The 27,177-nt window shown below is 42.3% G+C and overlaps 2 protein-coding genes across 2 annotated transcripts in view; one reads left to right on the plus strand and one right to left on the minus strand.

The window, feature by feature from the left end:
* The window catches only part of LOC139753341 (uncharacterized), a 397,831-nt gene that overhangs the window by 300,461 nt on the left and 70,193 nt on the right, over positions 1 to 27,177 (minus strand). The gene's annotated exons all lie outside the window — the stretch shown is intronic.
* On the plus strand, positions 2,925 to 26,145 carry LOC139753084 (juvenile hormone esterase-like). Its single transcript, XM_071669170.1, has 4 exons — positions 2,925 to 2,998; positions 3,612 to 3,787; positions 9,943 to 10,096; positions 25,978 to 26,145. Exons 1-4 carry the CDS (start codon positions 2,956 to 2,958, stop codon positions 26,127 to 26,129), a joined length of 525 nt encoding a protein of 174 aa, XP_071525271.1. The 5' UTR covers positions 2,925 to 2,955; the 3' UTR covers positions 26,130 to 26,145.

Consider the following 27,177-nt stretch of genomic DNA (forward strand, 5'->3'; position numbering starts at 1 on the left):
GTTATTTGGGAGGGCAGAAATTTTGTAAGTTTAAAAGGTAGAGTAGCCCTGATGTTGTTGTATGGTTTATATTAAACCACACATGTCTCTTATTCTTTCCTTACTTGATCAAACCACCTTGCACCACATATGGTCCTCAAACATTAAAATTTTCCCAACACATACACCATCCTTCGTACAACCCTATCTGTAGCCGATGCCTCATGTCCATGTAACTTTGCTGGACTTCTGTTCCTTCAACATACCCATTTTTGCTTTTCCAGATAACAGTCTCCCCTTTTTTACGCTTTCTTCAGCACCCTAGAATCTTTGCACTCTCACCCACTCTGCGACTCACTTCTGCTGGTTCCATTCCTGTCATGTCCACTCCCAGGCACTTAGAATACTTCACTTCCTCCAATTTTCACCATTCAAACTCTCATCCCAACTGTCTCGTCCTTTAACCCTGCTATACCTAATAGCCTTACTTTTATTAACATTTACAGTCAACTTCTTCCTTTCACACACTTTTCTAAACTCAGTCGCCAACTTCTGCAGTTTCTCACTTGAATCTGCCACCAGTGCTGTATCAAATCATCGGCAAACAACAACTGACTTCGTATGCCCTCTCATCCCCCACAGACTGCATACTTGCCCCTCTCTCCAGGACTCATTTCCCTCCCTCACCACCCCACCCATAAACAGTTTAAAAACCCAAAGTGACATCACACTCCTTCTGCAGCCCAACTTTTACTTGGGACCATTTCTCTCCTCTCTTCCTACTGATACACATGCCTTACACCCTTGATAAAAATTTCTGAACTGTTTCTTGCAGCTTTCCTTCCCCACTGTATATTCTTCAACTTTCTTTAAAGCAAAGCCTAATCCATACATCCTTTAGCATCCTGAAACCACACTGTACCTCCCCAATGCACCCTTCAATCACTACTTTCCGTACAATCAACCAGATACATTCATCAAACTTGCACCTCTGTAGTTTGACCACTCTTATCATCCTTGCCTGTACGGGGTACTACATATGCATTCTCTCAATTTTCAGGCACCTCACCATGATCCACATATGCGCTGAAAATCCTTACCAACCAATAAGGAACGCAGTCACTCATTTCTCAATAAACTCACTGCAATACCTTCCACTCTAGCAGCTCTTTAAGGTTTTCACACTTCCCTTTTCATGTAGGCTCTCTCCGTGACTCTTTCTTCACATACCACCCCAACCCAAAACACCTACTTTCTTCCACTCTATCATCAAAACACATTCAACAGTCCTTCAAGATTCTCATCCATCTTCTCACTTTATCACAAGCTGTTACTTCTTCCCTGTTTCTCCTTCACCTATGTTCCTATTTCTTCTTTTGTTTGTGATGCATTATTTTCCTCCTCCCAAAATCATCTTATTCTCCCTAAAGTTTATTGGTACTCTTCACCTCAACTCATTTCCCCTCTTTTTCCACCCCTGCACTCCTTCTTGACCTCCTGCTGCTTCCTTTTATACATCTTCAATCATTTTTACTATTTCCTCTTGAGTACTACCCAAATGCCTCTCTTTTTCTTGCAGAGCAATTTCATCATCTCACCACTCACTGGCCCTTTGTAGTCGGCCTCACATGTGATATGCACCTCTCATGTATGCTAACACTATTTTCCTTAATACCTCCCATTCCTGAACCACTCCCCTCACATCATTTGCTCTCAAACCTTTTATCATTCTGCACTCACTCTCTCCTAGCATTTCTTCACACGTGTCTCTTCTCCATTTCACTTACTCTCACCATTTTGTATCTCTCACCATTTTCTTTCTCCCTGACATTGTTTCCTCTTTTCAGAAAACCTCTACAAATCTTCCTTCGCACCTCCAAGAGATAATGATCAGATATCCCACCAGCTGCCCCTTTCAGCAAAATTACCTCCAAAAATCTCTTTACACACCTCTCAGTTAATATGTAATCCCAGAAATGCCCACTAACCATCTCTCCTTTCACACATATGTATACTTGTGTATGTCCCTCTTTTTAAAGCAGGTATTCCCAGTTGCCTATTCCCAATCGCCAGTCCTTTTTCAGCACACAACTCCACAAGCTGTTCACCATCTCCATTCATAAAAATGAATTCCCCATACCTTCAGTTTATACCTCAACTGCCACATTACTCACCTTTGTATTCAAATCACCATCACTAATACTGGTCTCTTATATCATGACTGCTGGCACACTCACTGCTCCCAAGACTCTTGTCTCTCATGACCTTTTTATCATAGCCAATTGTGTAATCACTATTGTTTTGCCCTCTTTTGCCATCCACTCTCATTTTAACTCCCATCAGTCTAGACTTTACTTCCTTGTATTTTTTACCAGCTTCAACAACTTCTGCTTCAGGAATAGTGCTATTCCTTCCTTAGCTCTTGTCCTTCACCAACCCCATCTTTTACTCCTGAGACCTTTCCAAACCATTCCCCAGTGGATGGAAAGGAATACGTCTCATTGGTAAAACTGCTTGCTTCAAAAGTGTATATAATTTTTCTTCACCTATTTAGAGTGCAGCCTTGAAGGGGTTTTTATGATAATAACACATAACCCTTAAGAACTACTTCTTAATCTTCTAGAAAGAAAAATGCCTATGAAAGTCTTTGTTACTGTATGTTCTCTTTATTTTCCTCTGTAGATTTGTTTGTAATCTTTGACTTTGAATGAAGTACAGCTTCTCCCTGTCATCATGATCATCTAGGAATGTAGATAGTTATCGCTGAGTTCGTCATTACTCTCATTAAGTTATTACTATCTCAGTTGTCTAGCAATTTCGTGCTCACTTGTATTTCTCGTCACTGACGACACACCAATGCCACGGAATGGTTATTCCTGCCACTTGTCTCCACTTCCTCGGGTCGATGGAGATTTCATTCCGACGACCCGGTCCAAGTTTAATCCACGAGGGACGACACCAAAAAACGTGGACCTGATGGCTGGAGTGACACTCGATGAAGGCGCCTTAATAACTCAAGGTCAGTTCCCATGGGGTGGTTTTCTTGGTTTGTGTGTACCTCCTGTCCTGTATCTGTAAGGCTCTGGCTCACTACTTTTATTTGTATGTACCTCCTGTCCTGTATCTGTAAGGCTCTGGCTCACTGCTTTATTTTAAAAGCCCCAGAGGCTGACTGCATTATTTTAAAACGCTCATAGTGTTTGCTTGAACCTTTTTTCTGGTTCTGAGGAAGGAAAATATTAACATTTTGATACATTTGAAGTAGCTCTGACAAAATTCCAATTTGATGTAGAATGAAAAGTAAATCGTAAACATTGTGTTTGTTTGTATTATATACTAAGGTTACTTTTAATATCTTGGAAGCTTTCTGTTTCTTCTATGAGTCTGAATGGTGTTTTATGACAACCTCAATAAGAAAATGAGGCTTTAAGATATAGATGGGATGAACAACAGAATTTTATGGGTCATGAAAGATACAGTTGTCTCATTGTATTGTGGCCACTGAAACTACATACAATACTTGTGGATAAATGGCATCAGCTGAAATACTTTATTTTCAATCAGTCCTGGATGATAGATGAGCCTTCCATCATTTAACACTGAAGCTTCTTCCCTTCCTTCCCCCATCACAGCCATGTTTGCAAGAGAGCAACTCATCACTAGTTTGGAGGCCAATTTTTCCAAACTAGGCACCGTCAGCCTTCACTTCGAGAAGGAAGATGAAGCACTAAACCTGCCACAAAGGATCTATGACTATTACTTAGGAGGGGTCTTCCTGGACAAAGCTCACAGTGAACAACTCGCTAAGGTATTCTCTCACACACACACACACACACACACACACACACACACACACACACACACACACACACACACACACACACACACACACAGGAAGGTGAAGTTGGGTGAAAAGCTTGATTTAAGAAAATTTCAATCTTTTACATGACTAGAGACAGAGTGTGAACGAATGCGGCCTTTTTTGGTCTGTTTTCCTGGCGCTACCTCACTGATGCAGGGAATGGCGATGCTCTTTCCTGTGGGGTGAGGTGGCACCGGGAATGGATGAAGGGAAGCGAGTGTGAATATGTACATGTGTATATATTTATGTGTATGGGTGTATATATATATATATATATATATTATATATATATATATATATATATATATATATATATATATTCTTTCTTTTCTTTCAAACTATTCGCCATTTCCCGCATTAGCGAGGTAGCGTTAAGAACAGAGGACTGGGCCTTTGAGGGAATACCCTCACCTGGCCCAATTCTCTGTTCCTTCTTTTGGAAAATTGAAAAAAAAAAAAAAAACCGAGAGGGGAGGATTTCCAGCCCCCCGCTCCCTCCCCTTTTAGTCGCCTTCTACGACACGCAGGGAATACGTGGGAAGCATTCTTAATCCCCTATCCCCAGGGATAATATATATATATATATATATATATATATATATATATATATATATATATATATATATATATATATATATATATATATATATATATAATATATATATATATATATATATATATATATATATATATATATATATATATATATATATATATATATATTATCCCTGGGGATAGGGGATTAAGAATGCTTCCCACGTATTCCCTGCGTGTCGTAGAAGGCGACTAAAAGGGGAGGGAGCGGGGGGCTGGAAATCCTCCCCTCTCGTTTTTTTTTTTTTAATTTTCCAAAAGAAGGAACAGAGAATTGGGCCAGGTGAGGATATTCCCTCAGAGGCCCAGTCCTCTGTTCTTAACGCTACCTCGCTAACGCGGGAAATGGCGAATAGTTTAAAAGAAAGAAAGAAAGAAAGATATATATATACATACATATATATATATATATATATATATATATATATATATATATATATATATATATATATATATATAATATATATATATATTTTTTTTTTTATTTTTTTTTTATTATACTTTGTCGCTGTCTCCCGCGTTTGCGAGGTAGCGCAAGGAAACAGACGAAAGAAATGGCCCAAACCCCCCCCCCCCATACACATGTATATACATACGTCCACACACGCAAATATACATACCTACACAGCTTTCCATGGTTTACCCCAGACGCTTCACATGCCTTGATTCAATCCACTGACAGCACGTCAACCCCGGTATACCACATCGCTCCAATTCACTCTATTCCTTGCCCTCCTTTCACCCTCCTGCATGTTCAGGCCCCGATCACACAAAATCTTTTTCACTCCATCTTTCCACCTCCAATTTGGTCTCCCTCTTCTCCTCGTTCCCTCCACCTCCGACACATATATCCTCTTGGTCAATCTTTCCTCACTCATTCTCTCCATGTGCCCAAACCACTTCAAAACACCCTCTTCTGCTCTCTCAACCACGCTCTTTTTATTTCCACACATCTCTCTTACCCTTACGTTACTCACTCGATCAAACCACCTCACACCACACATTGTCCTCAAACATCTCATTTCCAGCACATCCATCCTCCTGCGCACAACTCTATCCATAGCCCACGCCTCACAACCATACAACATTGTTGGAACCACTATTCCTTCAAACATACCCATTTTTGCTTTCCGAGATAATGTTCTCGACTTCCACACATTCTTCAAGGCCCCCAGAATTTTCGCCCCCTCCCCCACCCTATGATCCACTTCCGCTTCCATGGTTCCATCCGCTGCCAGATCCACTCCCAGATATCTAAAACACTTCACTTCCTCCAGTTTTTCTCCATTCAAACTCACCTCCCAATTGACTTGACCCTCAACCCTACTGTACCTAATAACCTTGCTCTTATTCACATTTACTCTTAACTTTCTTCTTCACACACTTTACCAAACTCAGTCACCAGCTTCTGCAGTTTCTCACATGAATCAGCCACCAGCGCTGTATCATCAGCGAACAACAACTGACTCACTTCCCAAGCTCTCTCATCCCCAACAGACTTCATACTTGCCCCTCTTTCCAAAACTCTTGCATTTACCTCCCTAATAACCCCATCCATAAACAAATTAAACAACCATGGAGACATCACACACCCCTGCCGCAAACCTACATTCACTGAGAACCAATCACTTTCCTCTCTTCCTACACGTACACATGCCTTACATCCTCGATAAAAACTTTTCACTGCTTCTAACAACTTTCCTCCCACACCATATATTCTTAATACCTTCCACAGAGCATCTCTATCAACTCTATCATATGCCTTCTCCAGATCCATAAATGCTACATACAAATCCATTTGCTTTTCTAAGTATTTCTCACATACATTCTTCAAAGCAAACACCTGATCCACACATCCTCTACCACTTCTGAAACCACACTGCTCTTCCCCAATCTGATGCTCTGTACATGCCCTCACCCTCTCAATCAATACCCTCCCATATAATTTACCAGGAATACTCAACAAACTTATACCTCTGTAATTTGAGCACTCACTCTTATCCCCTTTGCCTTTGTACAATGGCACTATGCGCACATTCCGCCAATCCTCAGGCACCTCACCATGAGTCATACATACATTAAATAACCTTACCAACCAGTCAACAGTACAGTCACCCCCTTTTTTAATAAATTCCACTGCAATACCATCCAAACCTGCTGCCATATATATATATATATATATATATATAATATATATATATATATATATATATATATATATATATATATTATGTACATGTGTGGGCATTTATACATATATATATGTGTGTATGAGTGGATTGGTGTTTGTGTGTTTCCTGGTGCTACCTTACTGATGCAGGAAACAGCAATCAAGTATAATAAAAATGTAAAAAAATACTATGAGAAAGTGAAAGTTTGGGGGAAGATAGTTTCAACCTAGAGGAAATGGTCGAGTCTATTGATTGATGGAGATTAACAGTGGAAGTAAGGCGATAAAGAAAATATTGAATTCATAATATATTTGCTGCACTAGAGATGTTAGAGACGTGGCGAGAGATCCTTGGAGATAGACATCCCCCCCCCACTGTATCAGTCCACTTTTGGTCTTCCAAACACAATCCCGTTTTCATTACAGACGACATCGTTGTCTGTGCTCACAGTCCATCGAGGTTGGTATGTCCTTCCAAGACGTGGTCTCTCTTTCTGTTACTGTAGTGTTGTGCATGTTGTCCTCCCTGCAGGTATACGTCAAGTGGTCAAGGAAGACAGGTTTCGTGTTGTCACACCATCTGATTTGTAGGTCAGACACATTCGAATGGAATGAGTTCATTTGAAGTGGGAGTGTAGACCACATTCATTCCATGGCAGGTCCATGAATGAATTGCTCGCTGACACATGTCATATTGACAGGTTAATGGAATTTTTATAGCAAATCAGTATTTGATATGAATTTTAACGATTTCTGTTTTAATTGTGTGAATGTGTATATATGCATATATGTATATGTATGTATGCATGTGTATATGAATGCATTTGTATATGTGTATTTCATTTGTTTATGTGAATTTCTAAGATAGAATATTTTAATCTGTATTAAGAGCACTGAATAGCCTGAGAAGCTCCAGTGCATGGCATAGGAGCCTAAATTCTATAGCGAATCCAGTCCCACAGACATACCTCTCACATAGTCATACCTTACGCGTGTTTTTCAAACTCATGGCTCACTCTTCCCTCTCATGCACACTCATTGCTCACGTTATCTTTACCTATCATGTAGACTCATGTCTCGCACAGCCTTTCCTCTCATGTAGATTCATGCCTCACATAATCTTTACCTATCATGCAGAGTCATGCCTCACATACTCTATATCTATCATGCAGAGTCATGCCTCACATACTCTCTATCTATCATGCAGACTCATGCCTCACATACTCTATATCTATCATGCATAGTCATGCCTCACATACTCTATATCTATCATGCATAGTCATGCCTCACATACTCTATATCTATCATGCAGACTCATGCCTCACATACTCTATATCTATCATGCAGAGTCATGCCTCACATACTCTATATCTATCATGCAGAGTCATGCCTCACATACTCTATATCTATCATGCAGAGTCATGCCTCACATACTCTATATCTATCATGCAGACTCATGCCTCACATACTCTTACCTATCATGCAGACTCATGCTTCACATACTCTTACCTATCATGCAGACTCATGCCTCACATACTCTATATCTATCATGCAGACTCATGCCTCACATACTCTTACCTATCATACAGACTCATGCCTCACATACTCTTACCTGTCATACAGACTCATGCCTCACATACTCTTACCTATCATACAGACTCATGCCTCACATACTCTTACCTATCATACAGACTCATGCCTCACATACTCTTTCCTGTCATGCAGACTCATGTCTCACAAACTCTTCCCTCTCACAGTCTCATGCCTCACAAACTCTCACATCTCACAAAGACTTTTACATCACCTTCACCTGTGCCTTGACATCCACATCATCATCACCTGTACAGTGATGTCCACATCCCTATCACCCATACAGCGACATCTACATCACCCTCACCAGTACAGTGACATCTACATCACCATCACCTGTACAGTGACATCTACATCACCATCACCTGTACAGTGACATCTACATTACTATCACCTGTACAGTGACATTTACATTACTATCACCTGTACAGTGACATCTACATCCCTATCACCTGTACAGTGACATCTACATCACTATCACCTGTACAGTGACATCTACATTACTATCACCTGTACAGTGACATCTACATCACTATCACCTGTACAGTGACGTCTACATTACTATCACCTGTACAGTGACATCTACATCCCTGTCACCTGTACAGTGACATCTACATCACTATCACCTGTACAGTGACATCTACATCACTATCACCATTACAGTGACATCCTCATCATCATCACTAGAACAGTGACATCCTCATCACCATCACCTGTACAGTGACATCTACATCACTATCACCATTACAGTGACATCCTCATCACCATCACCTGTACAGTGACATCCTCATCACCATCACCTGTACAGTGACATCTACATCACTATCACCTGTACAGTGACATCTACATCACTATCACCTGTACAGTGACATCTACATCACTATCACCTGTGCAGTGACATCTACATCACTATCACCATTACAGTGACATCTACATCACTATCACCATTACAGTGACATCCTCATCACCATCACTAGAACAGTGACATCCTCATCACCATCACCTGTACAGTGACATCTACATCACTATCACCATTACAGTGACATCCTCATCACCATCACCTGTACAGTGACATCTACATCACTATCACCTGTACAGTGCATCTACATCACTATCACCTGTACAGTGACATCTACATCACTATCACCATTACAGTGACATCTACATCACTATCACCATTACAGTGACATCCTCATCACCATCACCAGTACATTGACATTCTCATCACCATTACCTGTACAGTGACATCTACATCACTGTCACCAGTACAGTGACATCCTCATCACCGTCACTAGAACAGTGACATCCTCATCACCATCACCTGTACAGCGACACCAACATCACCCTCACCTGTATAGTGACATCCTCATCACCATCACCTGTATAGTGACATCCTCATCACCATTACCTGTATAGTGACATCCTCATCACCATCACCTGTACAGTTAAATCTACATCACCCTCACCTGTACAGTGACATCCACTTCACCTGTACAGTGACACCAAGATCATGACCTGTATAGTGACACCATCAGTATCACCTGTATAATGACATTCACATCAACATCATCCATACAGTGACATTCACTTCACCATCACCTTTACAGTGACATTCACTTCACCATCGCCTGTACTATGACTCTTCACCATCATATGTACAGTGACATTTACATCACCATCACTCTATGGTGACATCCACATCACCATGACAGTGACACGTACTTCAGGCAGCTTCATTCCCCGACAGATGTACAGTGACGTGCATATTGGCCTGGGCCACGACTTGGTGACGAAGTTTCATGCCAGACACGCCCACGGACGGAACACCTTCCGGTATGAGCTGGTGTACCGGGGCCAACTCTCCTTGGGTGACTTTGGTAACACGCAGGTTGGGAAGCACTGTAAGTCCTGGCCTCCACACCAGCACCAAGTGGGTCATCATCCTAATTCAACCGTTAGAGAGTATTTGATTGATTGGTTACAACTGGCTCGCAGAAGACTTTTTATTTCAGTCATCGTCACAGTGTTCACATATTTTTTTTTACATCCAGTAAAGTAAGTTTAGATACAAAAGGCCTTCATGTTGCAGAAGTAAGACTCATTCCAGTTTTAAGAATACGAGAGATAAGGTAAATTGAACCAGTGTGAGGAGATAAGGTAAATTGAACCAGTGTGAGGAGATGAGGTAAACTGAACCAGTGTGAGGAGATGAGGTAAGTTGAACCAGTGTGAGGAGATGAGGTAAATTGAACCAGTGTGAGGAGATGAGGTAAATTCAACCAGTGTGAGGAGATGAGGTAAATTCAACCAGTGTGAGGAGATAAGGTAAATTGAACCAGTGTGAGGAGATAAGGTAAACTGAACCAGTGTGAGGAGATGAGGTAAGTTGAACCAGTGTGAGGAGATGAGGTAAATTCAACCAGTGTGAGGAGATGAGGTAAATTCAACCAGTGTGAGGAGATAAGGTAAATTGAACCAGTGTGAGGAGATGAGGTAAACTGAACCAGTGTGAGGAGATGAGGTAAGTTGAACCAGTGTGAGGAGATGAGGTAAATTCAACCAGTGTGGGGAGATGAGGTAAATTGAGCCAGTGTGAGGAGATGAGGTAAATTCAACCAGTGTGAGGAGATGAGGTAAATTGAACCAGTGTGAGGAGATAAGGTAAATTGAACCAGTGTGAGGAGATGAGGTAAACTGAACCAGTGTGAGGAGATGAGGTAAACTGAACCAGTGTGAGGAGATGAGGTAAACTGAACCAGTGTGAGGAGATGAGGTAAACTGAACCAGTGTGAGGAGATGAGGTAAGTTGAACCAGTGTGAGGAGATGAGGTAAATTGAACCAGTGTGAGGAGATGAGGTAAATTGAACCAGTGTGAGGAGATAAGGTAAATTGAACCAGTGTGAGGAGATGAGGTAAATTGAACCAGTGTGAGGAGATGAGGTAAATTCAACCAGTGTGAGGAGATGAGGTAAATTGAACCAGTGTGAGGAGATGAGGTAAATTGAACCAGTGTGAGGAGATGAGGTAAATTGAACCAGTGTGAGGAGATAAGGTAAATTGGACCAGTGTGAGGAGATGAGGTAAATTGAACCAGTGTGAGGAGATGAGGTAAATTGAACCAGTGTGAGGAGATAAGGTAAATTGGACCAGTGTGAGGTGATGAGGTAAATTGAACCAGTGTGAGGAGATGAGGTAAATTGAACCAGTGTGAGGAGATAAGGTAAATTGAACCAGTGTGAGGAGATGAGGTAAATTGAACCTGTGTGAGGAGATGAGGTAAATTGAACCAGTGTGAGGAGATGAGGTAAATTGAACCAGTGTGAGGAGATGAGGTAAATTGAACCAGTGTGAGGAGATGAGGTAAATTGAACCAGTGTGAGGAGATGAGGTAAATTGAACCAGTGTGAGGAGATGAGGTAAATTGAACCAGTGTGAGGAGATAAGGTAAATTGAACCAGTGTGAGGAGATAAGGTAAATTGAACCAGTGTGAGGAGATGAGGTAAATTGAACCAGTGAGAGGAGATGAGGTAAATTGAACCAGTGTGAGGAGATGAGGTAAACTGAACCAGTGTGAGGAGATGAGGTAAATTGAACCAGTGTGAGGAGATGAGGTAAATTGAACCAGTGTGAGGAGATGAGGTAAACTGAACCAGTGTGAGGAGATGAGGTAAATTGAACCAGTGTGAGGAGATGAGGTAAATTGAACCAGTGTGAGGAGATGAGGTAAATTGAACCAGTGTGAGGAGATGAGGTAAATTGAACCAGTGTGAGGAGATGAGGTAAACTGAACCAGTGTGAGGAGATAAGGTAAATTGAACCAGTGTGAGGAGATGAGGTAAATTGAACCAGTGTGAGGAGATGAGGTAAATTGAACCAGTGTGAGGAGATGAGGTAAATTGAACCAGTGTGAGGAGATGAGGTAAATTGAACCAGTGTGAGGAGATGAGGTAAATTGAACCAGTGTGAGGAGATGAGGTAAATTGAACCAGTGTGAGGAGATGAGGTAAACTGAACCAGTGTGAGGAGATGAGGTAAATTGAACCAGTGTGAGGAGATGAGGTAAATTGAACCAGTGTGAGGAGATGAGGTAAATTGAACCAGTGTGAGGAGATGAGGTAAACTGAACCAGTGTGAGGAGATGAGGTAAATTGAACCAGTGTGAGGAGATGAGGTAAACTGAACCAGTGTGAGGAGATGAGGTAAACTGAACCAGTGTGAGATGAGGTAAATTGAACCAGTGTGAGGAGATGAGGTAAACTGAACCAGTGTGAGGAGATAAGGTAAATTGAACCAGTGTGAGGAGATGAGGTAAACTGAACCAGTGTGAGGAGATAAGGTAAATTGAACCAGTGTGAGGAGATGAGGTAAACTGAACCAGTGTGAGGAGATGAGGTAAATTGAACCAGTGTGAGGAGATGAGGTAAATTGAACCAGTGTGAGGAGATGAGGTAAATACAACCAGTGTGAGGAGATGAGGTAAATTGAACCAGTGTGAGGAGATAAGGTAAATTGAACCAGTGTGAGGAGATGAGGTAAACTGAACCAGTGTGAGGAGATGAGGTAAATTGAACCAGTGTGAGGAGATAAGGTAAACTGAACCAGTGTGAGGAGATGAGGTAAACTGAACCAGTGTGAGGAGATAAGGTAAATTGAACCAGTGTGAGGAGATGAGGTAAACTGAACCAGTGTGAGGAGATAAGGTAAATTGAACCAGTGTGAGGAGATGAGGTAAACTGAACCAGTGTGAGGAGATGAGGTAAATTGAACCAGTGTGAGGAGATGAGGTAAACTGAACCAGTGTGAGGAGATGAGGTAAATTGAACCAGTGTGAGGAGATGAGGTAAACTGAACCAGTGTGAGGAGATAAGGTAAATTGAACCAGTGTGAGGAGATGAGGTAAACTGAACCAGTGTGAGGAGATAAGGTAAATTGAACCAGTGTGAGGAGATGAGGTAAACTGAACCAGTGTGAGGAGATGAGGTAAATTGAACCAGTGTGAGGAGATGAGGTAAATTGAACCAGTGTGAGGAGATAAGGTAAATTGAACCAGTGTGAGGAGATGAGGTAAACTGAACCAGTGTGAGGAGATGAGGTAAATTGAACCAGTGTGAGGAGATAAGGTAAACTGAACCAGTGTGAGGAGATGAGGTAAACTGAACCAGTGTGAGGAGATAAGGTAAATTGAACCAGTGTGAGGAGATGAGGTAAACTGAACCAGTGTGAGGAGATAAGGTAAATTGAACCAGTGTGAGGAGATGAGGTAAACTGAACCAGTGTGAGGAGATGAGGTAAATTGAACCAGTGTGAGGAGATGAGGTAAATTGAACCAGTGTGAGGAGATAAGGTAAATTGAACCAGTGTGAGGAGATGAGGTAAATTCAACCAGTGTGAGGAGATGAGGTAAATTGAACCAGTGTGAGGAGATGAGGTAAACTGAACCAGTGTGAGGAGATGAGGTAAACTGAACCAGTGTGGTGAGCTAACAAATTTCACTGAGCTCCTTGCTCGCAATTGAAACTTCATGATTGATATCAAATCTCTTTTGAACTTTAAGGGACTAAACTCAGAGTGCATTAAATGAAACCTGGACCAGTTTTTTGTGAGTTCAGCATAATTTTGTTTTTGTTTTTTGTAATTCTCCCACAACACTATGGTTAGTAGTGTGGGCTTGGGGCCTGTTAACTGTAAGTCATGAAGGCTGCCAGTGTTAGGATCATCCACATCATCTTCAGGGGTTGAGGATGATAGAACTCGAAGACCTCATATACCTTTTCTTACTCTGCATGTGGCCCCATGTCCAGCACAGTATTGTAGTATGTGACACCTGGTCCTGGTCTGCGGTGATGCAGGTTGGGTTTCTGTGTCGAAAATTCATTGTGCTCACAAGGAAAGAATCAAGACAAGTATTTTTGTATTGGTATATCTGAGGATGATATTGAATAGGAAACTGATGATCTTTCTTACTATTATCAACCAGCTGCTGAAAAAGATAGAGGAAACCCAATTAACAATTAGTGCTAATAGTTATTAAAATCTTCTACATTCGTCATATAGTGGTACAGCAGACAGTCCTTAGGTTGAACTACCAACACAGGGGCTCAGTAGCATGGGGTTGAACTACCAACACAGGGGCTTAGTACCCTGGGGTTGAACTAACAGTTCACAGAGGTACAGCAGACATTCCTTGTGTTGAACTAACAACACAGAAATACAGCAGACACTCCTGGGTTGATAAAACAACACAGGTACAGCAGACACTCCTGGGTTGATATAACAACACAGAGGTACAGCAGACACTCCTGGGTTGATATAACAACACAGAGGTACAGCAGACACTCCTGGGTTGATATAACAACACAGAGGTACAGCAGACACTCCTGGGTTGATATAACAACATAGAGGTACAGCAGACACTCCAGGGTTGATATAACAACACAGAGGTACAGCAGACACTCCTGGGTTGACATAACAACATAGAGACACAGTGGACAGTCCTTGGGTTGAACTAGTAACGTAGAGGTACAACAGATAGTCCCTGGGTTGACCTAACAACAGAGAGAGTACAGCAGATACAGTAGACCATCTTTGGGTGGATCTGTCATCACAGAGATACAGAAGACAGTCCCTAGGTTGATCTAACAATATAGAGGTATAGTAGACAGCCCATGGGTTGAACTGACCAAATGGCTATAGTGGTTTGTCCTTGGGTTGAGCTGACCACATGGTTACAGTGGACAATCCTTGGCTTGAATGAACAACATAGAGATACAGTAGACAGTTCTTGGGTGTTGAACTACCATTATAAATGTGCAGTGGATAGCCCTTGGGTTGAGGTGACCACAATGTTACAGTGGACAGTCCTTGGGTTCAGCTTACCTCATGGTTACAGTGGACAGTCCTTGGGTTCAGCTTGCTTACCTCATGGTTACAGTGGACAGTCCTTGGGTTCAGCTTACCTCATGGTTACAGTGGACAGTCCTTGGGTTCAGCTTACCTCATGGTTACAGTGGACAGTCCTTGGGTTCAGCATGCTTACCTCATGGTTACAGTGGACAGTCCTTGGGTTCAGCTTGCTTACCTCATGGTTACAGTGGACAGTCCTTGGGTTCAGCTTGCTTACCTCATGGTTACAGTGGACAGTCCTTGGGTTCAGCTTACCTCATGGTTACAGTGGACAGTCCTTGGGTTCAGCATGCTTACCTCATGGTTACAGTGGACAGTCCTTGGGTTCAGCTTGCTTACCTCATGGTTACAGTGGACAGTCCTTGGGTTCAGCTTGCTTACCTCATGGTTACAGTGGACAGTCCTTGGGTTCAGCTTGCTTACCTCATGGTTACAGTGGACAGTCCTTGGGTTCAGCTTACCTCATGGTTACAGTGCAAGAGCAAGGTTATTAGGTACAGTAGGGTTGAGAGTCAAGTCAATTGGGAGGTAAGTTTGAATGGAGAAAAACTGGAGGAAGTAATGTGTTTTAGATATCTGGGAGTGGATCTGGCAGCGGATGGAACAATGGAAGCGGAAGTGGATCATAGGGTGGGGGAGGGGGCGAAAATTCTGGGGGCCTTGAAGAATGTGTGGAAGTCGAGAACATTATCTCGGAAAGCAAAAATGGGTATGTTTGAAGGAATAGTGGTTCCAACAATGTTGTATGGTTGCGAGGCGTGGGCTATGGATAGAGTTGTGCGCAGGAGGATGGATGTGCTGGAAATGAGATGTTTGAGGACAATGTGTGGTGTGAGGTGGTTTGATCGAGTAAGTAACGTAAGGGTGAGAGAGATGTGTGGAAATAAAAAGAGCGTGGTTGAGAGAGCAGAAGAGGGTGTTTTGAAATGGTTTGGGCACATGGAGAGAATGAGTGAGGAAAGATTGACCAAGCGACAAGGCAAAAAAAAAAAAAAAAAATATATATATATATATATATATATATATATATATATATATATATATATATATATATATATATACATATTTTTTTTTTTTTTTGCCGCTGTCTCCCGCGTTTGCGAGGTAGCGCAAGGAAACAGACGAAAGAAATGGCCCAACCCACCCCCATACACATGTATATACATACGTCCACACACGCAAATATTCATACGTACACGGCTTTCCATGGTTTACCCCAGACGCTTCAGATGCCTTGATTCAATCCACTGACAGCACGTCAACCCCGGTATACCACATCGCTCCAATTCACTCTATTCCTTGCCCTCCTTTCACCCTCCTGCATGTTCAGGCCCCGATCACACAAAATCTTTTTCACTCCATCTTTCCACCTCCAATTTGGTCTCCCTCTTCTCCTCGTTCCCTCCACCTCCGACACATATATCCTCTTGGTCAATCTTTCCTCACTCATTCTCTCCATGTGACCAAACCATTTCAAAACACCCTCTTCTGCTCTCTCAACCACGCTCTTTTTATTTCCACACATCTCTCTTACCCTTACGTTACTTACTCGATCAAACCACCTCACACCACACATTGTCCTCAAACATCTCATTTCCAGCACATCCATCCTCCTGCGCACAACTCTATCCATAGTCCACGCCTCGCAACCATACAACATTGTTGGAACCACTATTCCTTCAAACATACCCATTTTTGCTTTCCGAGATAATGTTCTCGACTTCCACACATTCTTCAAGGCTCCGAGAATTTTCGCCCCATCCCCCACCCTATGATCCACTTCCGCTTCCATGTTTCCATCCGCTGCCAGATCCACTCCCAGATATCTAAAACACTTCACTTCCTCCAGTTTTTCTCCATTCAAACTCACCTCCCAATTGACTTGACCCTCAACCCTACTGTACCTAATAACCTTGCTCTTATTCACATTTACTCTTAACTTTCTTCTTTCACACACTTTACCAAACTCAGTCACCAGCTTCTGCAGTTTCTCACATGAATCAGCCACCAGCGCTGTATCATCAGCGAACAACAACTCACTCACTTCCCAAGCTCTCTCATCCCCAACAGACTTCATACTTGCCCCTCTTTCCAAAACTCTTGCATTCACCTCCCTAACAACCCCATCCATAAACAAATTAAACAACCATGGAGACATCACACACCCCTGCCGCAAACCTACAATCACTGAGAACCAATCACTTTCCTCTCTTCCTACACGTACACATGCCTTACATCCTCGATAAAAACTTTTCACTGCTTCTAACAACTTGCCTCCTACACCATATATATATATATATATATATATATATATATATATATATATATATATATATATATATATATATATATATATATATATATATATATATATTATTGGAAAGATGGAGTGAAAAAGATTTTGAGTGATCGGGGCTTGAACATGCAGGAGGGTGAAAGGCGTGCAGGTTTGGATGGTATTGCAGTGGAATTTATTAAAAAAGGGGGTGACTGTATTGTTGACTGGTTGGTAAGGTTATTTAATGTATGTATGATTCATGGTGAGGTGCCTGAGGATTGACGGAATGCTTGCATAGTGCCATTGTACAAAGGCAAAGGGGATAAGAGTGAGTGCTCAAATTACAGAGGCATAAGTTTGTTGAGTATTCCTGGTAAATTATATGGGAGGGTATTGATTGAGAGGGTGAAGGCGTGTACAGAGCATCAGATTGGGGAAGAGCAGTGTGGTTTCATAAGTGGTAGAGGATATGTGGATCAGGTGTTTGCTTTGAAGAATGTATGTGAGAAATATTTAGAAAAACAAATGGATTTGTATGTAGCATTTATGGATCTGGAGAAGGCATATGATAGAGTTGATAGAGATGCTCTGTGGAAGGTTTTAAGAATATATGGTGTGGGAGGCAAGTTGTTAGAAGCAGTGAAAAGTTTTTATCGAGGATGTAAGGCATGTGTACGTGTAGGAAGAGAGGAAAGTGATTGGTTCTCAGTGAATGCAGGTTTGCGGCAGGGGTGTGTGATGTCTCCATGGTTGTTTAATTTGTTTATGGATGGGGTTGTGAGGGAGGTGAATGAAAGAGTTTTGGAAAGAGGGGCAAGTATGCAGTCTGTTCTGGATGAGAGAGCTTGGGAAGTGAGTCAGTTGTTGTTCGCTGATGATACAGCGCTGGTGGATGATTCATGTAAGAAACTGCAGAAGCTGGTGACTGAGTTTGGTAAAGTGTGTGAAAGAAGAAAGTTAAGAGTAAATGTGAATAAGAGCAAGGTTATTAGGTACAGTAGGGTTGAGGGTCAAGTCAATTGGGAGGTAAGTTTGAATGGAGCAAAACTGGAGGAAGTAAAGTGTTTTAGATATCTGGGAGTGGATCTGGCAGCGGATGGAACCATGGAAGCGGAAGTGAATCATAGGGTGGGGGAGGGGGCGAAAATTCTGGGAGCCTTAAAGAATGTTTGGAAGTCGAGAACATTATCTCGGAAAGCAAAAATGGGTATGTTTGAAGGAATAGTGGTTCCTACAATGTTGTATGGTTGCGAGGCGTGGGCTATGGATAGAGTTGTGCGCAGGAGGATGGATGTGCTGGAAATGAGATGTTTGAGGACAATGTGTGGTGTGAGGTGGTTTGATCGAGTGAGTAACGTAAGGGTGAGAGAGATGTGTGGAAATAAAAAGAGCGTGGTTGAGAGAGCAGAAGAGGGTGTTTTGAAATGGTTTGGTCACATGGAGAGAATGAGTGAGGAAAGATTGACCAAGAGGATATATGTGTCAGAGGTGGAGGGAACGAGGAGAAGTGGGAGACCAAATTGGGGGTGGAAAGATGGAGTGAAAAAGATTTTGAGTGATCGGGGCCTGAACATGCAGGAGGGTGAAAGGCGTGCAAGGAATAGAGTGAATTGGAACGATGTGGTATACCGGGGTCGACGTGCTGTCAATGGATTGAACCAGGGCATGTGAAGTGTCTGGGGTAAACCATGCAAAGTGTGTGGGGCCTGGATGTGGAAAGGGAGCTGTGGTTTCGTTGCATTATTACATGACAGCTAGAGACTGAGTGTGAACGAATGGGGCCTTTGTTATCTTTTCCTAGCGCTACCTCGCACACATGAGGGGGGAGGGGGTTGTTATTCCATGTGTGGCAAGGTGGCGATGGGAACAAATAAAGACAGACAGTATGAATTATGTACATGTGTATATATGTATATGTCTGTGTGTGTATATATATATGTGTACATTGAGATGTTTTATTTTTTTTTATTATACTTTGTCGCTGTCTCCCGCGTTTGCGAGGTAGCGCAAGGAAACAGACGAAAGAAATGGCCCAACCCCCCCATACACATGTATATACATACGTCCACACACGCAAATATACATACCTACACAGCTTTCCATGGCTTACCCCAGACGCTTCACATGCCTTGATTCAATGCACTGACAGCACGTCAACCCCGGTATACCACATCGCTCCAATTCACTCTATTCCTTGCCCTCCTTTCACCCTCCTGCATGTTCAGGCCCCGATCACACAAAATCTTTTTCACTCCATCTTTCCACCTCCAATTTGGTCTCCCTCTTCTCCTTGTTCCCTCCACCTCCGACACATATATCCTCTTGGTCAATCTTTCCTCACTCATCCTCTCCATGTGCCCAAACCACTTCAAAACACCCTCTTCTGCTCTCTCAACCACGCTCTTTTTATTTCCACACATTTCTCTTACCCTTACGTTACTCACTCGATCAAACCACCTCACACCACACATTGTCCTCAAACATCTCATTTCCAGCACATCCATCCTCCTGCGCACAACTCTATCCATAGCCCACGCCTCGCAACCATACAACATTGTTGGAACCACTATTCCTTCAAACATACCCATTTTTGCTTTCCGAGATAATGTTCTCGACTTCCACACATTCTTCAAGGCCCCAGAATTTTCGCCCCCTCCCCCACCCTATGATCCACTTCCGCTTCCATGGTTCCATCCGCTGCCAGATCCACTCCCAGATATCTAAAACACTTCACTTCCTCCAGTTTTTCTCCATTCAAACTCACCTCCCAATTGACTTGACCCTCAACCCTACTGTACCTAATAACCTTGCTCTTATTCACATTTACTCTTAACTTTCTTCTTCCACACACTTTACCAAACTCAGTCACCAGCTTCTGCAGTTTCTCACATGAATCAGCCACCAGCGCTGTATCATCAGCGAACAACAACTGACTCACTTCCCAAGCTCTCTCATCCCCAACAGACTTCATACTTGCCCCTCTTTCCAAAACTCTTGCATTTACCTCCCTAACAACCCCATCCATAAACAAATTAAACAACCATGGAGACATCACACACCCCTGCCGCAAACCTACATTCACTGAGAACCAATCACTTTCCTCTCTTCCTACACGTACACATGCCTTACATCCTCGATAAAAACTTTTCACTGCTTCTAACAACTTGCCTCCCACACCATATATTCTTAATACCTTCCACAGAGCATCTCTATCAACTCTATCATATGCCTTCTCCAGATCCATAAATGCTACATACAAATCCATTTGCTTTTCTAAGTATTTCTCACATACATTCTTCAAAGCAAACACCTGATCCACACATCCTCTACCACTTCTGAAACCACACTGCTCTTCCCCAATCTGATGCTCTGTACATGCCTTCACCCTCTCAATCAATACCCTCCCATATAATTTACCAGGAATACTCAACAAACTTATACCTCTGTAATTTGAGCACTCACTCTTATCCCCTTTGCCTTTGTACAATGGCACTATGCACGCATTCCGCCAATCCTCAGGCACCTCACCATGAGTCATACATACATTAAATAACCTTACCAACCAGTCAGTAATACAGTCACCCCCTTTTTTTAATAAATTCCACTGCAATACCATCCAAACCTGCTGCCTTGGCGGCTTTCATCTTCCGCAAAGCTTTCACTACCTCTTCTCTGTTTACCAAATCATTTTCCCTAACCCTCTCACTTTGCACACCACCTCGACCAAAACACCCTATATCTGCCACTCTATCATGAAACACATTCAACAAACCTTCAAAATACTCACTCCATCTCCCTCTCACATCACCACTACTTGTTATCACCTCCCCATTTGCGCCCTTCACTGAAGTTCCCATTTGCTCCCTTGTCTTACGCACTTTATTTACCTCCTTCCAGAACATCTTTTTATTCTCCCTAAAATTTAATGATACTCTCTCACCCCAACTCTCATTTGCCCTTTTTTTCACCTCTTGCACCTTTCTCTTGACCTCCTGTCTCTTTCTTTTATACATCTCCCACTCAATTTCATTTTTTCCCTGCAAAAATCGTCCAAATGCCTCTCTCTTCTCTTTCACTAATACTCTTACTTCTTCATCCCACCACTCACTACCCTTTCTAATCAACCCACCTCCCACTCTTCTCATGCCACAAGCATCTTTTGCGCAATCCATCACTGATTCCCTAAATACATCCCATTCCTCCCCCACTCCCCTTACTTCCATTGTTCTCACCTTTTTCCATTTTGTACTCAGTCCCTCCTGGTACTTCCTCACACAGGTCTCCTTCCCAAGCTCACTTACTCTCACCACCCTCTTCACCCCAACATTCACTCTTCTTTTCTGAAAACCCATACAAATCTTCACCTTAGCCTCCACAAGATAATGATCAGACATCCCTCCAGTTGCACCTCTCAGCACATTAACATCCAAAAGTCTCTCTTTCGCACGCCTGTCAATTAACACGTAATCCAATAACGCTCTCTGGCCATCTCTCCTACTTACATAAGTATACTTATGTATATCTCGCTTTTTAAACCAGGTATTCCCAATCATCAGTCCTTTTTCAGCACATAAATCTACAAGCTCTTCACCATTTCCATTTACAACACTGAACACCCCATGTATACCAATTATTCCCTCAACTGCCACATTACTCACCTTTGCATTCAAATCACCCATCACTATAACCCGGTCTCGTGCATCAAAACCACTAACACACTCATTCAGCTGCTCCCAAAACACTTGCCTCTCTTGATCTTTCTTCTCATGCCCGGGTGCATATGCACCAATAATCACCCACCTCTCTCCATCAACTTTCAGTTTTACCCATATTAACCGAGAATTTACTTTCTTACATTCTATCACATACTCCCACAACTCCTGTTTCAGGAGTATTGCTACTCCTTCCCTTGCTCTTGTCCTCTCACTAACCCCTGACTTTACTCCCCAGACATTCCCAAACCACTCTTCCCCTTTACCCTTGAGCTTCGTTTCACTCAGAGCCAAAACATCCAGGTTCCTTTCCTCAAACATACTACCTATCTCTCCTTTTTTCACATCTTGGTTACATCCACACACATTTAGGCACCCCACTCTGAGCCTTCGAGGAGGATGAGCACTCCCCGCGTGACTCCTTCTGTTTCCCATTTTAGAAAGTTAATACAAGGAGGGGAGGATTTCTGGCCCCCCGCTCCCGTCCCCTCTAGTCGCTTTCTACGACACGCGAGGAATACGTGGGAAGTATTCTTTCACCCCTATCCCCAGGGATAATATACATATATATATACATATACACACATGCCTTACATCCTCGATAAAAACTTTTCACTGCTTCTAACAACTTTCCTCCCACACCATATATTCTTAATACCTTCCACAGAGCATCTCTATCAACTCTATCATATGCCTTCTCCAGATCCATAAATGCTACATACAAATCCATTTGCTTTTCTAAGTATTTCTCACATACATTCTTCAAAGCAAACACCTGATCCACACATCCTCTACCACTTCTGTACTTCTGTACACTGTGTACGTGTAGGAAGAGAGGAAAGTGATTGGTTCTCAGTGAATGTAGGTTTGCGGCAGGGGTGTGTGATGTCTCCATGGTTGTTTAATTTGTTTATGGATGGGGTTGTTAGGGAGGTAAATGCAAGAGTTTTGGAAAGAGGGGCAAGTATGAAGTATGTTGGGGATGAGAGAGCTTGTGAAGTGAGTCAGTTGTTGTTCGCTGATGATACAGCGCTGGTGGCTGATTCATGTGAGAAACTGCAGAAGCTGGTGACTGAGTTTGGAAAAGTGTGTGGAAGAAGAAAGTTAAGAGTAAATGTGAATAAGAGCAAGGTTATTAGGTACAGTAGGGTTGAGGTTCAAGTCAATTGGGAGGTGAGTTTGAATGGAGAAAAACTGGAGGAAGTGAAGTGTTTTAGATATCTGGGAGTGGATCTCTGGCAGCGGATGGAACCATGGAAGCGGAAGTGGATCATAGGGTGGGGGAGGGGGCGAAAATCCTGGGGGCCTTGAAGAATGTGTGGAAGTCGAGAACATCATCTCGGAAAGCAAAAATGGGTATGTTTGAAGGAATAGTGGTTCCAACAATGGTGTATGGTTGCGAGGCGTGGGCTATGGATAGAGTTGTGCGCAGGAGGATGGATGTGCTGGAAATGAGATGTTTGAGGACAATGTGTGGTGTGAGGTGGTTTGGTCGAGTGAGTAACGTAAGGGTAAGAGAGATGTGTGGAAATAAAAAGAGCGTGGTTGAGAGAGCAGAAGAGGGTGTTTTGAAGTGGTTTGGGCACATGGAGAGGATGAGTGAGGAAAGATTGACCAAGAGGATATATGTGTCGGAGGTGGAGGGAACAAGGAGAAGAGGGAGACCAAATTGGAGGTGGAAAGATGGAGTGAAAAAGATTTTGTGTGATCGGGGCCTGAACATGCAGGAGGGTGAAAGGAGGGCAAGGAATAGAGTGAATTGGAGCGATGTGGTATACCGGGGTTGACGTGCTGTCAGTGGATTGAAGCAGGGCATGTGAAGCGTCTGGGGTAAACCATGGAAAGCTGTGTAGGTATGTATATTTGCGTGTGTGGACGTATGTATATACATGTGTATGGGGGGGGGGGGGGGGTTGGGCCATTTCTTTCGTCTGTTTCCTTGCGCTACCTCGCAAACGCGGGAGACAGCGACAAAGTATAATAAAATGAAATAAAATAAATATACATATACACATAGACACACATACACATACATACGCACATATATATACACACACACACACACACACACACACACACACACACACACACACACATACATATATATACATATGAAAAATGTAAGAAACAATTTAGAAAACTGAAAATTCTAGCTTGAAATGAATAAAAAAATGAATGTCACACAGTGGTTCAACCTCTGGCTATGGAAAAAGGAAATGTATAATTTATTTACACAAACGTCAATAGCATATATATATATATATATATATATATATATATATATATATATATATATATATATATATATATATATATATTAAACTTTGTCGCTGTCTCCCGCGTCAGCGAGATAGCGCAAGGAAACAGACAAAAGAATGTCCCAACCTACCCACATACACATGTATATTGATAAACGCACACACACGCATATATACACACCTTTACATTTCAACGTATACATACATATACGTACTCGGACATATAGATATATACACATGTAGATATTCATACTTGCTGCCTTATTATTATTATTATTATTATTATTATCATTATTATTATTATTATTATTATTATTATTATTATTATTATTATTATTATTATTATCATTTTTATTATTAATATTGTTGTTGTTGTTTATTTTTTATTTTTTTTTTATTATACTTTGTCGCTGTCTCCCGCGTTTGCGAGGTAGCGCAAGGAAACAGACGAAAAGAAATGGCCCAACCCCCCCCCATACACATGTATATACATACGTCCACACACGCAAGTATACATACCTACACAACTTTCCATGGTTTACCCCAGACGCTTCACATGCCTTGATTCAATCCACTGACAGCACGTCAACCCCGGTATACCACATCGCTCCAATTCACTCTATTCCTTGCCCTCCTTTCACCCTCCTGCATGTTCAGGCCCCGATCACACAAAATCTTTTTCACTCCATCTTTCCACCTCCAATTTGGTCTCCCTCTTCTCCTCGTTCCCTCTACCTCCGACACATATATCCTCTTGGTCAATCTTTCCTCACTCATTCTCTCCATGTGCCCAAACCACTTCAAAACACCCTCTTCTGCTCTCTCAACCACGCTCTTTTTATTTCCACACATCTCTCTTACCCTTACGTTACTCACTCGATCAAACCACCTCACACCACACATTGTCCTCAAACATCTCATTTCCAGCACATCCATCCTCCTGCGCACAACTCTATCCATAGCCCACGCCTCACAACCATACAACATTGTTGGAACCACTATTCCTTCAAACATACCCATTTTTGCTTTCCGAGATAATGTTCTCGACTTCCACACATTCTTCAAGGCCCCCAGAATTTTCGCCCCCTCCCCCACCCTATGATCCACTTCCGCTTCCATGGTTCCATCCGCTGTTGTTATCATTATTATTATTATTACTATTATTATTATTATTATTATTATTATTTATTATTATTATTATTATTTTCTATATTGTTATTACCGTTATTATCATTATTATCATTATCATTATCATTATCATTATTATTATTATTATTATTATTATTGTTGTTGTTGTTGTTGTTGTTGTTGTTGTTATTATTATTATTATTATTATTATTATTATTATTATTATTATTATTACTATTATTATTATTATTATTATTATTTATTATTATTATTATTATTTTCTATATTGTTATTACCGTTATTATCATTATTATTATTATCATTATCATTATTGTTATTATTATTATTATTATTATTATTATCATTATTATTATTATTATTATTATTATTATTATTATTATTATTATACTTAATCATCTTGGCCAGAGTGGTATGATTCCCTCCTCCTCCCCCTTTATAGCTACCTCCCTCACACCTTACATCTGGCCTGCCTGTCTCCAGGGGTGTTCCATGGTGATGACCTCTACTACCTGTTCACTGGGGGTCCTCTCCTGCAGCCGACGGAGCGCCTTAGGATAATGAGGGCCCCAAAAGATGTCCGGCTGAGGAACATTGTCACCACCCTTTGGGCCAACTTTGCTGCCACAGGGTAATGCCTAACCTTACGTTGGGTAGGTAAGAATTGGGGGAATCACAAGGGGTACAGAGGAGACTCCTTCTTAAGAGTTCTTTGTGTGAGACTCCTTTAGTGTTAGACTCTGTGAGTGGTGGCTGGGAGACTCTTGTAGTGTTAGGGTGAGTGGTGGCTGGGAGACTCCTTTAGTGTTAGACTCTGTGAGATGTTAGGCTTTGTGAGTGGTGGCTGGGAGACTCTTGTAGTGTTAGGCTTTGTGAGTGGTGGCTGGGAGACTCCTGTAGTGTTAGGCTCTGTGAGTGGTGGCTGGGAGACTCTTGTAGTGTTAGGGTGAGTGGTGGCTGTGAGACTCCTTTAGTGTTAGACTCTGTGAGATGTTAGGCTTTGTGAGTGGTGGCTGGGAGACTCTTGTAGTGTTAGGCTTTGTGAGTGGTGGCTGGGAGACTCCTGTAGTGTTAGGCTTTGTGAGTGGTGGCTGGGAGACTCCTGTAGTGTTAGGCTTTGTGAGTGGTGGCTGGGAGACTCTTGTAGTGTTAGGGTGAGTGGTGGCTGGGAGACTCCTGTAGTGTTAGGCTTTGTGAGTGGTGGCTGGGAGACTCTTGTAGTGTTAGGCTTTGTGAGTGGTGGCTGGGGGACTCTTGTAGTGTTAGGCTTTGTGAGTGGTGGCTGGGAGACCCCCTGTTGTGTTAGGCTTTGTGAGTGGTGGCTGGGAGACTCTTGTAGTGTTTAGGCTTTGTGAGTGGTGGCTGGGAGACTCTTGTAGTGTTAGGCTTTTTGTGAGTGGTGGCTGGGAGACTCCTGTTTGTGTTAGGCTTTTTTGAGTGGTTGGCTGGGAGGGCTCCTGTAGTGTTAGGCTTTGTGAGTGGTGGCTGGGAGACTCTTGTAGTGTTAGGCTTTGTTGGGGTGGTGGCTGGGGGAACTCCTTTAGTGTTAGAACTCTGTGAGTGGTGGCTGGGAGACTCTTGTAGTGTTAGGCTTTGTGAGTGGTGGCTGGGAGACTCCTGTAGTGTTAGCTTTGTGAGTGGTGGCTGGGGACTCTGTAGTAGTTTGGGTGAGTGGTGGCTGGG

Source organism: Panulirus ornatus, chromosome 14 (genome assembly GCF_036320965.1).
Source record: "Panulirus ornatus isolate Po-2019 chromosome 14, ASM3632096v1, whole genome shotgun sequence".
In the NCBI taxonomy this organism is placed as follows: Eukaryota; Metazoa; Arthropoda; class Malacostraca; order Decapoda; family Palinuridae; genus Panulirus; species Panulirus ornatus.

Coding starts and splice junctions, on each gene's coding strand:
- LOC139753084 (XM_071669170.1), top strand. CDS start 2,956: ATGGCTGGAGTGACACTCGATGAAGGCGCCTTAATAACTCAAG. Junction 3,788..9,942: donor ACAGTGAACAACTCGCTAAG/GTATTCTCTCAC, acceptor ATTCCCCGACAG/ATGTACAGTGACGTGCATAT. Junction 10,097..25,977: donor CACGCAGGTTGGGAAGCACT/GTAAGTCCTGGC, acceptor GCCTGTCTCCAG/GGGTGTTCCATGGTGATGAC.